Genomic DNA, 16,918 nt, shown 5'->3' with positions numbered 1-16,918 from the left:
GAATTTACCTCTCTACAGATTTATTATAAGTATAGATAATAGTACATAAAAAGAAAAATAAAATACGTATTTATGGAAAATAAAGTCACTTTTATTTATATTTTTCGGTATTAATTGTAATTTTTGGTAAGTACGTACTAATTTTGTACTAATAAAATTATGAAAATTCTAAATAATAAAGTTAGTAATCAGTCTGACTCTCACTTATTGCTGTATGTAAGTATCTGAAAGTACTTAAGTAATAATACTATTAAACTCTTATTAATAATTTACACAGACTTAAATCAACAAAACAGTCTTTTAAAGTACTTATAAATTCAACTTCAGTTCTTTTTAAGAAACAATCTGACTCCTAAGAAACAATAAAACAAGAAGCATTCATTTTTTGCAAAGGAAAATGCAATGTAGTGTCGCGGCACGTCTAGCGATCTGGCAAATGCGCGCGCGCTCGACTTTCCTAGTTCACGTTCGCGTATTTTTTGCTTTACCGGATCCGCCACCGGATCCGGCGCCGACTCACCGGATCCGGTAGGTCCAAAAACACACCGGATCCGCCGGATTACCGGATCCGCCGGACCGGATTGCAATCCCTAGATGCAGGCCGCTACCAATCGGGCGATGTGGAAATTATTGGGCGAGGCCTATGTTTAGCAGTGGAAGTCCTATGTCTAAAATGATGATGATGATGCAAATAAAATGACTGCCACAGAAGTTCATAATCATAATGTAGTTCACCACACTTATTTTGGCACTCTTTCCGTGGATGTCGTAAGAGGCGACTAAGGGACAAAAATGTGAACATCAGGCCTCCCCAACCCGTCTGGCCAGCATGGGGAGTGTGGGACAAATCCATTTGCCTCCGGTAAATTAGAGGGTCGTGCTCCTTCAGTGGGGACTAAATGGCCTGATGATGTTCATAACTAATTAGTACTCCTTGGTGCACTCAGTTTACGTTCTTCCGTAAATATTGGACAGGCACGCCCTGTTATACACAAGTACAAGCTTACAATGTCCGACCCGCGACCTTAAGATGGGTTCTAAATTATTAATGTAAACAGCGGAGTCAATATTACATTACACCGTAGGAATGCGACCTCCAAAGTTATACCAATAGTTTTGGGTTGGATAATTCAAAAAGATACGCGTTTTCACATAGTTTTTTTATGTCATAGTCTCCACTGCAGGAGCACAACTGTCTAATTTACCAGAGGCAAATAGATTTGTCCTACACATCCCCACGCTGGCCAGACGGGTTGGGGAGGCCTAATGTTCGCATATGTGTCCCTGGGACTTTTCCCACCTCTCGTTCCCACCGCTGCAACTCCTGTGTAGTCAGGATCTACAGTTTGACCGCCAATAAAAAACCCAACCAGTGAAGGTAGAGTCGGGGGAAAGTTAACCTGTCAATGGACCTGCAACGAAATTAATCAGAAGACTTGTAGAAGGATTTCGAAGTTAAGGATCTTCTTCCTATAGGTATAAAGGTTTACCAATGGTCAAATATAATGTCTAAAATCAAAATTGCACATGCTTTAACCTAAATATATTTTATTATGCATCCAATTTCGAAATATTTCGCTCGATGCGAAAATGTCACTTGCCAATTACAATTTGCGCTGTTAGTGCCTAATTTGGGTACAAATAGCTCTTATTTCTACACAAGATGGGTATATTGAATAAGTAATAAATACTGAGAGTTAACGCATGTGAAAACACTTTGGAATGTTAAGCAAGAAAGCTGGCATTTGGATATTCTTTTAGTACTTAATGAGTACTAAAGTTTAAGACTTAAGTAGATAATCCGTATTCACAAACATTACAATGAGGTCTCACAGTGCGCGTGGACGCACAGAGTGACACACGAAACAACAGAGCTCTATTTAACGCTGTGCGTTCGATTTGCTGATTTACGCAAGCATCGTTTGAGAATACGGGCGATGGTCAGCGTCAATACACTCGACAGCAAATAAATCGCACCACCCGCGACGCGTACTTTATAGATTTTCTTTTGACACAATAATGGTGCCCCAACAATATTGGTGTTATTTGAAAGCCCAATAAATACCTATCCTTAAAGAAAAACACATTTAATTTCTTAATAAATGATTAACATATACCATAAAATTGTGACTTGAAAAAAGACCTCACTTTGGGCTCACCTCTGGGATCAATTAGACCAAATTTTATGGTTATAAAACCAAATAATGATCACACGTGTCCTCTTTAACAGATGGATAGCGATTAATCCCAACTTAACAGTTTTATAGTCATAAAAAATGGCTATAGCGTAACTACCTATTTTTTGAAGAAGTGACTCTGGATCCTTGTAAAGACACATTTTTGGGGTAAAAACCTTTCCTTTAATAAAATGAAGTTTAGAACTAGGCCTTTAAAATGCTTGTCGCGGGTGGTGCGATTTATTTGCTGTCGAGTGTAGTTCGTGACAGACAAAGTGGCCAAAAAGTTGACAACACAACCTAATTTAAAATTGTAACATGTGTTGCGAACTTTTTGGCTACTTTGGGTGTCACGAACTAACGCTGACTGTGCAAAATACTATTAGACAAGCTTTAAACAAAATGCGCACGTAAACAACACCTACACACATTAGAAACTTCCATTTCTGATGAAGAAACATTGGTACGAATTTCGACTGGTCTAAAAAGTATGAAATATTTTTGTAAACTGTGTTTGAGTTTCTTGCTGCTTCTTTTTAGCACTGGCCCACATTATTGTCCTAGAGCAGTGGTAGGGTTAAATGGGACGTGTCAAACTGCATAAAATGAATTACTATTTTTATTTGACTGCAAACTATGTAAGAGCCATTTCACACACCTTTTTACAAGATGGCTTTTTTTCTTAAGTAAACTAATAGAGTTGCAGCCTGCCTGTGAAATGTTAAAAAGAAACTTAGAAAATGCAGTGTCAGTTGAATAATTGCCCCATCGATGCAGGCCGCATTCTACCCAATTATCATAATAATGCTAAACAAAAATAAATTGGCAAGTTTTTTACCGCCAAATTGGACGACCTACAATTCGAATGTACCACACGTAAATGCAAATTGTATGCAAATAGAAAATATTCGGTCTTTATTATACACAACCCATTAATTTAAAATCGAATAATAAGTGCTTATTGGACCTAATATTTTATTTTTAATGTCTCTACATTTCTTTTCTTTTGTTAGAATACCACTAGCGCCATCTCTTGTTGGAATCTAAAATTATTAGTTCAACTACTCGCTACTAGATGTCGTTAATTGGTCAAGTGTTATTTTTAACTCAATTAAAATTGAAATGTATCAATTTACGACACTAATACCATTTAAATGTTATTTAACATCATCAATCATAAATATTCATTAGTATAACATAAAACTGTCAAAATTAGATTAGAATTGGCGAGGTTACGGATTCAATAAATTTTGCAACGCCATTTTTAATATTGGCCTCGCAATAAAAGGTCATAAGATGGAATATTTTAATTCATTTTGTTATACAACTAGATTAATAGATATAGTCATCTTTTTTGCCTTCCCATCGTTTGAATTTTGAATAAATTTGCTATTAAATAATATTACTTTATTACCATTTTAATCGACCAATAGATCACGAAAGCATTACAACCACCACTCCCATCTATTTTTGATATAGGTAATAATAATATTTATTTCCTACTTTATGTTTACTTGACCTTTTATTACAAAATATTTGAATGAGAGAATTTCGTTTTTCACAGCTCATAAAAAGTACGTCAATTATTGATTGAAAGTTAAATGACTCGAGAACTGAGGAACGTTGGTCCGAACCCCACCATCGCTAATGGTGAATTCACTCGTAACTAGTGGCGGATTTACAGATTTACCACCCTTAGTCTGGGGGGGAGTGCTAGATCTTATTTTACTGGCCTGGCGTATCCGAAATTCGTACTTTGTGTGTAAAAAATAATTATGAACTAAATCTGCCGCCCTAGCCTTCAGCCTACTCAGCCTGCTGGTAAATCCGCCACTGCTCGTAAGACAGATGCTCGTAGCTTAGTTCGATGAGTTAACGGGAATACCGCATTAGAAATTACCTACTATACTAATACAGGGTGTAGATTTCAATCCTCGCCATATTTATTTAGGTGATCTATTATGACTTATATTTAAACGCATTATACATAAAAAAAATTGCCAACGAAAGTGGAATTTTTAGCGAACATTTTCCGTGCGTCATCAACTGTATTGTGACTCGCAATACTGCACAATAACGTTTACACTGCGGCACCATCGCTCGCTTATCATGTTAGATAGCCTACGAAGGAAGCCACGTAAAGTATGTAGTGTAAATAGGTTTTTTCTTTGACGAACTAAAGTTAAAGTTCGTTTTAAATTTTTTCGAAGTCAATTTTTTTACTGATTCGTGATCAGAATAAGCTACTTAATCAACTCCCCAAAAATGGCGAGTGATTGAAATCAACATCCTGTATACTACGAGCAAATCTGACCAGAGCAGTTCATGTAGATTTTAAAACACAAAGCTAAGCCCCTCTCTCTTTCTCTTCCAGCCCACTTAGCTGGCAGCATCATGCACAGCCTCAACGTGTCGCTTCTCAACCCCGGAGAATGCCAGGCCAAGCTGTCGTCCGACTACCCTCACCTACTGGAACAGTATGACCAGGACAGCTGCGCGTGCGGACAGCCGCTGAACCCTGTCAACAATATCTGCAAGGTATGGAGAAGTCAAATTGGTTTTAATGCTTGCTTTTTTAATTTTTTAATGCTTCATGTTGGTTAGCCAGCTAGTAAATTATTATTTTATTAACTTTTATTCTTCAATACGAATCAAACGAGCCCAAATTTGATGAGGTTGTGTCGTTTTATTGCGGAGTTCCTATGGCCACCTTCCGACTCCATCAACAGATCAGCTCCTATTGTTGTCATCATAATATTGCACTGTCTGTCACCCGATTTACATGACGTGCATGCAAAATTACAGCTCAATAGAAAACCGGGAAGAAACACGTACATCATAATTTCCACCATACTAGTAAAAATTTTCTCTAGATACTAATATAATAATAGCGTTCTTAATAATTTGTGCCTAATGGATTTTATTTATTTTACTTTCAGGTTGACATCGGAAGTGCGTTGGCTTGCACCACGGACAACTCGCACTACGTACTGAGAGGATTGTACTCATGGGACTCAGGTTAGCACTTGTTTTCTGTTTAAAAAGGACGTAGCACACTTATCAACCTGGAAAGGGATCGTAACCGTACCAACTCGTCAGTAATCTTTGTAAGAAACTCCATACTGCAACGCACACTCCACAACGTAACGTAAACGTCTCGCCTCGCGGTTGACAGCAGCTCGCGAAAGGCGTTACAGTGTTGATGATCCCTTGCAAAGTCGATAAGTCTGCTATTATGACCGTAAAAGTTAATCTTCCATTCTTATATAAAAAGTGCTTAAATAATAATAATGCTTTGTTAATCTAATGACGAACTTCAAAGGAGTGCCATAAAATATAATTGCTTTGACATTTGACATGTGAATTTATCAACAAGCCTGCCTTTGTATTGTCAGATAAATTAAAAAACGTGACAGAAGATTTTATCTTTTGAACATTGGATCCGGATTCAAAAAGTATTTTCTATTTTAATGCCAAAGTCTAAGTATAAAAAACAAAGGCTAGACCAAAAAAAGTAAGAGCACCTGCTAATGATGTCACGTTTTCCAAGATTTGTGTGGAGATTATACTTTTAATGATAGACGAGAGATATGTAAGAGTTGTAAGCTCACAACGTACCTATTTTCTAACATATCAGCAACAGCCACAGCTTGTGATCTAATAATAGTTATCCACCCACCCAATTGAAATCAAAATTACAGTGCAAGAACCTCCTAAGACTCCTAACCCTTTATTTTCAATTTGCAGGCTGTCAGACCGGCAACCAAATCGCTGCATTCTACAAATTCGACCTCGAATGGTACGAATGGGCGATCGGCCTGATCGAGAGCACCCGCTTCGCGAAATTCGCCATCGGCTCTAAAGTAACCCAGAACCGCTTCTCCAGTCAAATCAAGGGCAGCAGCAGCCAGTTCGGAGGCAGCAGCCAATACAACAGCGGTGTTAAGGGAGTCACATCAAGCGGGATCAAGGGTGGCGTTAAAGGGGCCGGTTTCCAGGAACAAACTGGTGGATTGATCGCTGGAGCATTCCAAGGATCGTCAGCCACCGCCTCAGCGACCACCGGCTCATCAGGAACAGGTTTCGGATCTGGAATATCCGGATCAGGATTCGGCAACGGAGCCGGTTTCGGATCCGGCGCAGGCTTCGAAGGCTCAGCCATTAAAGGCGGATTCGGCACAGGCCAGTTCGGCTTCAGCCAGTTCGGCTCCAGCTCGAAATTCACTGAAGGAAGCGCCAACGGTGGTTTAGTGCAATCGGAAATTAAGGGACCTATCTCTAACAGCTTCAGCGCCACTTATTCCGAGAAGAAGGTCTTCCAGACCGAGCCTAAAATCATCACCTACACAACGAAGCCCGAAATCGTGACTTTCACTACCAAGCCCGAAATCGTCACCTTCACGACTAAACCTGAATACTTCACGTTTACAACTAAGCCCAAAATTGTGACTTACACCACTAAGCCCCAGATTATCACATATGAAACCTCTGGCAGTGGAACCAACCCTCAATATGTCGCTCCAGGAGTGACGTTCAACCCTTCCTTCGGTGAGGCAGCCGGTCTTCACAAACACAATGCTCAATGTAAGTGCCTTGAAAAGGGCAAGAAATGAGAAGGTGATAATCTAAATTTTAAATTGGTAACAAGATTTCGGAGTGATAAGTGCCATAAATAAATCTATCCCCAATTTGTTCACAGTACAAACCTATATGAGTTCCTATCGAGTTACCATATACTTACTGTACGGTGCTATCACTAAAAAGTCGAACGAAAAACCCGAGTCAAAATTATTTTATTTATACGATAATAAAATAAAATTTTCTGTAAATAGGTAGGCTATATGATTATCCAACGAATCTAGTTCTCTTATTGTATTATTAATTATAATAAAAGTATTGCATTATGTATTATTATGTATTTTTTGTATCTAAAAACTGCCATTTTTGTTGTATTCGATTTTTACTTATGCTTTTTACGCGATATTGTATTATTATTAGATAAGTCAAGTATTTTTCCCTCTCAGTAACACCCACTGAAAATGTAGGCCCTATTGAATCAAATGCTAACAGGTTTTGATCAAACTAAAATATGAATCTAGTGTTTTAAAGAGATCACTAAGTTATACTTCATTAAAACGATCTTCTTTGACCACAAAAGTTTCATAAATTGATTCAGAAGGCAAGAGGCCTGAGTATTTTTAGTTATTATTATTTTCAGAATGTTAATAAGTAAAATTTTTAATCATAAATTAGGTTTTTGACCGTATTGGTTTAAACTACCAATGTGGTTGACCATCTAATAGATCGGCTGTAGCAATAATTACTTTAAGTTCTTTTATATTAAACAAATTCAATATATTGTATTGTATACACTTGATTGTTACATTTAGTAATAAAGTAACTGAAATAAAATGGAGGTATTTTACATAATATAAACTGGTGGTATTATTTTGGAATCCCATTACATTATAAAAAATTATGATATTATACTAAAGAACAACAAATTAATGAGAAAGAAATTGCAAACTTAAAGCCTGAAAATCATTATTTTTCAACCACTAACTTCGTCCACATAAATTGGTATTATAAAGGGATTTTTTTTTTGTTTAAATTGTTTTTTTGTATTGATTAGGCTCAGAAACAATTGAACCAAATTAAAACATTCTTTGACTATTAGAATCAAAGAATATTATTTACTCTGACGAGAAGAACGGCGACTCCATAAAAAAATAACTGGACTTTTCTTAACGCCATCTAGTTGGTGACTTTGGTACTAAGGCGGTATTTAATCCGTGCTTGGCTACGTATTTTAGGTTATTATCATGACATAAAATCAATGACATAATATTATTATTATGTCATTGATTTTATGTTCTACCATTATTTTTAATTAATGCAAAAAACTTTTCAGATGTAACTAAGCCCGTCAATATGATCAAGAAAATGATACTCAAACAATTAGAAACACATTATTCTCTTTATTAAATATGATGTCTCGTGACTTAAACTAAAACACTAGATAAAAAGTCACTGTCTCCAAACTTAAATACCTACTAGAGCACTACTGAGTCTGTATCTCACAATCACACTAGACAATATCTCCAACAGGATGATAAAACATTATTATCACAATAGATAAAAATTAACACGAAAATCTTTGAATAGCCGTTTTTATATTTTGAAAGTTGTGACAAATTAATCACCGACAAACTGACAAATGACTTAAGTGTTGTCGTTTGAGAAAATCCTTATTAGATTTTTTTTGGATCGGGGAACAGATTTAGCAGCCCACCTAATAAAGTCCACGGCGCTGCCTACAAAGTCGGACGGGCCTGATTAGAATCCTTCATTACTTCTGATGAGACATACATAGATAGGCGGTACAGGGGTCAGTAGTTTTAGAATAAAAAATTCTACTAAGTAGGTAATTCAAAAACCCAAGAACTATATTATACAATATTGTAAAAAAATACCTATTACTGGTCATCGACCCAGGAATGTTTAAAAACTAAGGTTACAGAATACGCAGTTATTCAGTATTACGTGGAATTTAATATGAATCACATAAACCGGGTAAAAGTTGTTTCTGCCTTACTTAAACTTATGCCAAAATGTGTATGTGTCACCGTTGCTCAGTTGCGTCTTGTTTTTTATTAATGTTTACCTGCGCCTCTCCACCACTACAATCAGGCGACCACTGAAAACCAGCGTCGTGGTGCTACGCACTGCGGCATTATGCTGAGTGGAAGCCTATTTGGCATAATCTTTAAATTATTTTTTTTATCGTATTAATATTCTGTAATTTGTTGTTCTAGTGTGCCAAATAAATGTATTTTCTTTCTTTCTTTCTAAAAATATGTAACCAAATTAGCAGTTAGCAGAGTGAAGGCCGCTCATCTTCCCAGGAAACTGCACATACATTAATCATCAATCTGTTATAATTAATATTTAACCAAAAATGAAGGCCACCAAATATTTGGGAACCATGCGTATGATAATTTTTAGACAAATACAAGATTAAATTATTACTAGCACCATCTAGCGGCAAGTAGCAATAATAGTTCTATCCTATTTAATACCATCTAGCGGTGAATAGCCGAAGTATTATTACAGCATGCTTTAGTAACACTTTATAGACAAACTAGATGACGCTGACTTAGAAGACCAAAGATTTGCACACAAGTTTCATACAAGCTTATTTATTGACTTCTTACAATTTGTATGCTTTTATTACTTGATACAACCTTTTATTAATGGACGAAAGCCAAGCTTTATTAATCTACATCAATTTTAAAAACATACTACGTCAGCTGCTATGTCTGTCACTCAAAATCCTCTGTCAAGATTTTTATGCGTTTCTTCTTTAATTCAACTCTTTTGTGACCATAAAAACTCAAAATGAAGAGGCACAACAACACATTCAACCCTAAAGCAAAGATTCACATCTATACTCCATCATCTAGCAGTGATGATCAGTGGGGGAGCCTGCAGACTGATCAGGAGCATGCGAGGATCCGTTCCAACATGTCTCCGCTCACTTCTGATACTTCCACTTCTGTGTCTTTCACTTCGCTGTCTTCTTCTATAACCAGGTGAGAAGAAACGTACCTACCAAGCTACACAAACTCTTTGGTAGCCACTGCATAAGCACATCATCATCATTTCAGCCATAGGACATCTATCGTCCACTGCTGAACATAGGCCTCCCCCAATGATTTCCACAATGACCGGTTTGTAGCGGCCTGCATCCAGCGCCTTCCTTCTACCTTTATGAGGTAGTTAGTCACTTCCACTTTGTGGACCACCCCTTAAATAATACTTAGGGAGTCAGGGGCGTAGCTAAGTCCTTACCGCATCCGTGTCAATGATACGGGGCCCCTGAAATACAGGGGATTCTTTTTGGATAGGAAGAGTAGACTCGGCTTTTAATTAAAAGGGTCACCTTGATCCAATGACCTTTTTAGATGGGGCCCCTAACAAATTTTGATACAGGGCCCATCTACGCCTACGCCACTGAACTTCTTGGTATAAAGTGGATTGGACCCTGGAAACAGGCAAGCTACCTACCCACTTTTTATCATAAAAACGAAAATTAAAGGGAGTGATGAAAGTTTATAATGGAGAATCCGTAATTTAATACCATCGTTTTCGACGGGAGAATCAAGATATTCTTCGTATTCCTTCTCAGATTCCGAACTGACTTCGACGAGTTAAAATGCAAGATGAGGATATTCGGGGAATCCCTGAATTTATGCCGTTGCATCGCGAGCGACTTCAAGAACAAGCTCCTAGCTATGGAACGAAGATTGGAGTACCTGGAGAGACGGCAGAAGATGGAGCGGGTAGGTCTGAAGGTCCACCACCGAGTTATTATGTTACCCTTTTATCTTTCTTTCTAAACAGTTCCTCCCCAGTGATAGAGCCCATAAGCAAATTAAGCAATTGCATAGAGCAGGGTTTCCTAAACTATGGGTCGCGAACCAGTGGTGGATCGCAAGCGAACATTGATAGGGCCCTGCCTGTAGAACGACATATCAGCCTACCGATCCAACCGCTGGGCAGCGGGCGAAATTTCCTATAGATGGGTCCCGAGTTTAGGAACTTGCATTAGATGAGTCGTAGCCCAGACAACTTTGGGAACCACTGGCTTAGGGAATCACGTCTTGGGAGGCACCAAAAACAGCGACAAAAAAATTCTGTACATAAGAAATATCCGCGAATTTAATTCAAAAACGCTTAGATTTTTACCAGAATTTTAGCACAGATGTTCCTCCCGCCACTTTGGGGAAAATCTTTAAAATCCCGCCTAAAACTTGACCTTCATTTGTTTATTTTCTTGGCGGTCAAGCTGTAGATCCTGGCTACACAGGAGTTGCAGCGGTGGGAACGAGAGGCTTGGGAATAGTCGTGTACCTACCTAGGTATTTCCCAATAACTTTCATTGTCTTCTTTGTAAAGATTAGTTAAGTCTTTTTAGCCAGGTCAGGTGGGTTCGATTGAATAGAATAAGTAGAAACAACCATACTCTTCCCATGGATGTCATACCTACTTAATTATCGTAGTTTTGTTTGTACTTTATACTCTACTTTGCTCTGGATGGAACTCTCAGCTTCCATCATCTCCTATTAGTGTTTTGAATATACATATATGTTGCTGGTCCAATTAGTTACTGTTTTCTTTCGTCTGGAAAAACTTGGTTTAGAAGTAACATCAGATCGGTAGGTAGAGTTTCAACTAGGTACCTACTTACATTTGAAATGTTAACAGTCTATCATCCGATCTTCACATTAAGTAACAATTTATTGTTAGGGGCAATGTCCTTGATAAATATAACAATATTATCTCTGATTGTAGAACTAAATAAATATGTTAGAACAATCGTTCTAGGAACTGATAAAATGGATGTTATTGCAAATGAAAATAATAATTATAATTTTAATGGACTCTTACAAATTGTCATTTGATTGAAAAAAAGGCTGACAAAGATGATTGAGTTTCTTCCGCCACTTCTTCTCAGCACCAGCCCATATGTTGTCCCGAAGTGGTGGTAGGGCAAGCTATGTATATTTGGGACGTGTATTTAAGCGCCTGGAAGGGGCCTAAGTACTAAATAAAAGATATTTTATATTTGTTTATATTAAGTAGGTAGGTATTTGTAATAAATTCCAAGCCAAAACTTCTCTAAAATATTTAGACCTGTATAATTAAATTATTTAGATTTCTTTTAAGATAGACGCGATGTCATGTAATTTTGTATGACACGTGAAAAAACTGTGTTAATTAGCAAGTAAGTAGGTAATCAGGCCAATTTATTACGTACAATAAAAATTTTGAATTTAATCTTAGGCTTAGTAAGATGCATTATTTTTTGTAATATCTAATCCATACTTGAGCCGTACTTGATAAAATACAACCACTTACTTACCAAACATACGGATACAGCACCGAGAATTGGTTTGGTTTTTTTGCTCCAACCAAAAAGACAGAAGACGACAATCCTAGAATTATAATACTAGTTACTTGGCTAATTTAAAAGCCGACTGATGGGGCAGCAAGGTTCTGGAGAGGAGGCAGCGTAAGACATCCATCTACAAGGTGGACCGACGACCTCATAATTTGGATTGGACGACCCATTGTGGAAATTATTGGAGGAGGCTTATGTCTCTAGCAGTGGACTCTATTTAATAATGATGATGACACGAACCTATGAAACTTAAATGGACAATTCCTCAATACGCGGGTTATTGTCCTTGATAATTTTATCAACAATTACTTAACCATGTACATTTTATCACCTTTAGCTATGCAATTGTACAATTAACTTTATAGTCAGCAGATATGAGGCTATAAATCGATAAAATGTAGATTGGAATGCATTTACATAACGATAATTTCTGTTTCTAGACCTAATGTAAGTAGTCAGTTACAAAAGTTGTAACTGTAGTTACACCTAAGTACCTACACGGGTCACTATTCCCACCTCTCGTTCCCACCGCTGCAACTCCCGTGTACTTAGCCAGGATCTAAGGTCAAGCTGTAGATCCTGGCTACACAGGAGTTGCAGTGGTGGGAACGAGAGGTGGGAATAGTCCCGTGGTAAGGTATTTACCTAAGAGAACGATTAGTCTTACGATAGTCCACTTTTGGGAAAAAGTTTCAACTCAAACAGAAACTTCAAAGTTAGTTTTATCGTTACATTCGAGTAAACGTATTCATACATAATACAATGATGTCATACAAAATAACACATGTAAAGGTTTATCATGAGGAAAATACAACGAAAGATAATAATCAACATAAATAACATAATGTAAGTAACGTGTACATATTATTATCTTAAATCAAGATAAATGTGTTTAGTTTTGATAAAATACAGTAGCGAAATTTTCCGAGCGACTTTGGCTCTATAAAAATGTCATAGGAAAGCGCTCTAGTTATTTATTTCCAACTTTTAAAAATAGAGTTCAATATGCATTGATGCACCATTTATTTTGCATTTTACCGTTTAAAATAATTAATTAACCCTGTGAACGCACCTTTAAAGGTTTTTCAAAAGTTTTTGACATTTCTAAACAATTTAAACAAATAGGTGGCGCTGTTAGTGTTGCTATAATTGCATTCTGGATTTGTACACTTTTTATGCTCTACAAAATACAATTTAAAATCATACTAAATTTTATTATTGAAACATACTAGTTTAAGTATAATATTATAATAATAGCAAAAAATAATATTAGTAAATGTTGGCGAATGTCATAAACATAAATAAAATGAGTTTTCGGCAACGAAAATTTGGATTAAGGATAAAATTATTTTACGCAAGGAAAACCTTGTAAAAAAAAAGCTCGGGTCTTAAAACCCGAGCTTTATTTTTAGGTGACCCCAAATAATTTTGGAGGTTTTATGAAGTAACTCATGAACTGTGAATGAAAAGTTTTAGTCTTCATCAAAATATTAACTCTATTATTCCCATAAATACTGGTTTGGTAATAAAAACTTGGAAAATATTTTGAGGGAGTCCTATGAACTCCTATGTCCAGTGAACGTCCAGTGGCTGAAATTTTGACGATGATGAAAAAATTGACTATCTCAAAAAATGACTGAAAGTCATTACAGGTACGAGACACGAGTCCTAATAATAAATTATCTACATACTTTGAAAGAAGAAACGTGACCAATCTCTTCAGAATGGGATTACTTTATCTTTGCATTAGGTACAATCACTGGAACGTCAGACTGTTATGTTGTTTTTGTAAAATCAGACCTATCGAAAGGAAATAAGGTGCCATGCAATATTTAACTTAATGTAGGCACTTACAAATTGTTTTGTGCACGTTTTTTGTGTTGTCTGGTTTCTTTAGCTCTTGTTTTTTTACTCTGATATAGATGATAATGATCTTGCCACTATAGGTTTAGCGATTAACTCAGTCAGTGCTTGAGGTATGGGAGCGGCACGGGAGGGGTGATATTGACATACTATGACGTGACAGAGCATACCAATCTGAAGGAGAGCTGACGTCTCACTGACGTTTAACGTCTCAAAAACACCCATCGCGTGCCGTTGCTTTAAGAAATTAACCCTTACACGCTTATAACTATTCCAAACCATAAAATTCTTTTTTCTTTAGTTATATCTATTTATTTTAGTCTAATTTAACATAAAAGTAGTACAGAAAATATAAGTGCTATGTATTTCAGTCGGGGACACATATGTCCCTATATGCGTTAAGGTATACATTCCCTCATATATTGAAAATAAAATACTTCGATGCTTTTATTGCAAAATAAATACAAATCACACTAAAAATGCACATCAAATTTAATCAATAAGCTTATTTTTAATATTTATAATAAGAAATTTAAAATAGATAGCATCATATCTTACGTATTTTTATATTTGATCCTCATCTCATCATATACTTCTTTCTTGAAGTTAGCCCTACCTAACTAAACTGTTTGTTTCAAGAACAACTTTGAGTGTAGAGTCTCCAGCGTGCAGAGGAGTGCGTGTAACACGGATATTTGACATAATTGTTTCGTGTTGTCCATGTTTATTTTGAATCCCATTTATTGAAAGCCTGTACTGAGGCCATAGAGCATTGATTCTAGGTCTTCCAAGGTCTCAGCCGTGCCGTGACTACAACGTTGAATCTTACTTGGGGGGACAACATCCGAGAGGCTTCGCGACATCTTTTTACCCAAAATACCGCAGTGTCTCAGGACCTTTGACTGAAAGTCTTTGACCAATGTGTGTTGGCTTGGCGGCGATGACGCACGGAACGGAGACGTGTTCCTTCACTCTGGGCCTTATGAGAAGGCTCAAAGTCACCCAAAGGGTGATGAGGAAGTCCGCAGGAGACTCAAAGTAACAGACATAGCTCGCATAATTACCAAACTATCGCGGCAATGGGCAGGGCACATAGCTCGCAGAAGTGATGGCCGTTTGGGCAGAAAATTTCTCGAGTGGCGCCTACGTATAGGAAGACGCAGTGTGGCAGGCCTCATGTTCCTGTGCTGCTCATGTACATTCATGTATACGAGCAGCACAGGAACGATTGTTGTGAAAATCCCCAGGAAAGCCTCTGTCCAGCAGTAGACACCCTTTCATCAGGGAGGAAACCATCCTCGTTGTCACTATTTTCAGTCATCATGACTTCTAAAATTCGTCTTTCCTGAGCGAAATTTCTTCAAGTCGATTTGAAGACAAATGATTTACAAAAATATGTATGAATTATAAATAAAACATCAATATAAACATACAAATTATAACGAGACAAACAATATCCTTAGTAAGAACCAAGTTGCCTTTGACGCACATAGGGACACCCGTGTCCCAATATATTCACATAATATTCATTATACATACGAAGAAAATGGAAAATATGTAATAAAACGATAATTATACTTATTAGTGAATGTAAATCGGAAGAAAAGTAATGGCCAAACAGCCGTTAAGTAATATTAAAATATTTTTTAATTTTGACGTCTAACGAATTTTTTTTTTACATTTTGTGCCAGTATTTTTTTACACAAGGAATCGCGTTTTTCGTTATTTACAGCGCATAATCATAAAAGATAATAATAAAATTTAAGAATATTAAACTACAAAGGGTTTAACTTAACTAGTATTACTGTAAATCGTAAAAACTATGCGGGGACAAATGTGTCCCATATGCGTGAAAGGGTTAATGAAGAAGAATGATATCCTAATGAAGGCTTATATTGTAACTTGAGTGGGAAAGAAAAAACTGGAATTAAATGTAAAATACAGTGTAGTTTTATCTGTTTTTTCCTTTTTTTTCAGAGTGAGAGCAACTATTCGGCCATCATACAGAAGAACAAGCTTCTGTCGCACAAGACGTTGCAAGATGCGAAAGTAAGTTGTATGTATTCCTAATTTCCTTGTATTTTTCATATCTAAGTGATCTAACTTGAAATAATTAGGAAAATACAGTGACCTACTTAGCAGGGTGATTCTTCTCCAGTCCATTGACTGGAAAAGTCAATTGTAATAGATTAGGCGACTAATAAGTATAGGAAATCTGGGGGCACGGCAGTGCCCCCACCAAGTCGAGCAAAAAAGCGGCACGGCCGTACCATCCTTTTCTCGAAGCAATTCAGGCCATTTTCGACTGCCTGTAACTTCGTTGTGCATAAAACTAGAAGGCTGAATTTTCATTAGCTATGCAGGCATTGTAAAGACACGGTATATTTAAAATTTCATTCAATTTGAACCAGTAGTTTAAGAATTATAACGGGTCAAAGTTACTTAATTTTGTCACTCACTGACTCACTGACTCACCGATCATCAAAACTCTAAGGCACTTCTAGCAGACCTAGAAGCTTCAAATTTGGAATATAAGTAGTGTTTGGTGTATGAATCAAGGAAAAACTAAAATATTTGGGGGCACGGTAGTGCAACCGCCAAATCGAGTAAAATTTTTCAATTTCGGTCCAGTTTTCTAGATACATAACTGCTGTCTACAAAATACAAAAAGAAATGAGATTTGGGGGCACGGTAGTGCAACCGCCAAGTCGAGTAAAATTTTTCAATTTCGGTCCAGTTTTCTAGATACATAACTGCTGTCTACAAAATACAAAAAGAAATGAGATCCCATCAAAAACAATACTTGTCAAAAAAACCAAGTCTCGCAACTCAGTTGTTCTACGGTAAAAAGTTGTGAGATCCATGTAATACCAAGTCCAGGCCAGGAAATCTTTAACGTTTTACATAAATATAT

The 16,918-nt window shown here is 36.8% G+C and overlaps 2 protein-coding genes across 2 annotated transcripts in view; both read left to right on the top strand.

The window, feature by feature from the left end:
* Positions 1-7,613, top strand: part of LOC135085654 (uncharacterized) — an 85,224-nt gene extending 77,611 nt beyond the window's left edge. The window contains exons 13-15 of the mRNA XM_063980421.1: positions 4,552-4,715; positions 5,117-5,195; positions 5,925-7,613. Coding sequence (XP_063836491.1) covers positions 4,552-4,715; positions 5,117-5,195; positions 5,925-6,790 — 1,109 coding nt within the window. The 3' untranslated portion in view covers positions 6,791-7,613. The remainder of the gene's footprint in view (positions 1-4,551; positions 4,716-5,116; positions 5,196-5,924) is intronic.
* Positions 7,614-9,510: 1,897 nt separating this feature from the next.
* LOC135085595 (uncharacterized) lies at positions 9,511-16,074 on the top strand. The gene is made up of 3 exons (XM_063980368.1): positions 9,511-9,769; positions 10,366-10,519; positions 15,982-16,074. Exons 1-3 carry the CDS (start codon positions 9,576-9,578, stop codon positions 16,072-16,074), a joined length of 441 nt encoding a protein of 146 aa, XP_063836438.1. The 5' UTR covers positions 9,511-9,575.
* The last annotated feature ends 844 nt before the right edge of the window (positions 16,075-16,918 follow it).

This window comes from Ostrinia nubilalis, chromosome 29, assembly GCF_963855985.1.
Source record: "Ostrinia nubilalis chromosome 29, ilOstNubi1.1, whole genome shotgun sequence".
NCBI classification, from domain to species: domain Eukaryota; kingdom Metazoa; phylum Arthropoda; class Insecta; order Lepidoptera; family Crambidae; genus Ostrinia; species Ostrinia nubilalis.
The sequence above is the reverse complement of the archived record's forward strand: the minus strand, read 5'-3'. Positions and strand labels throughout refer to the sequence as shown.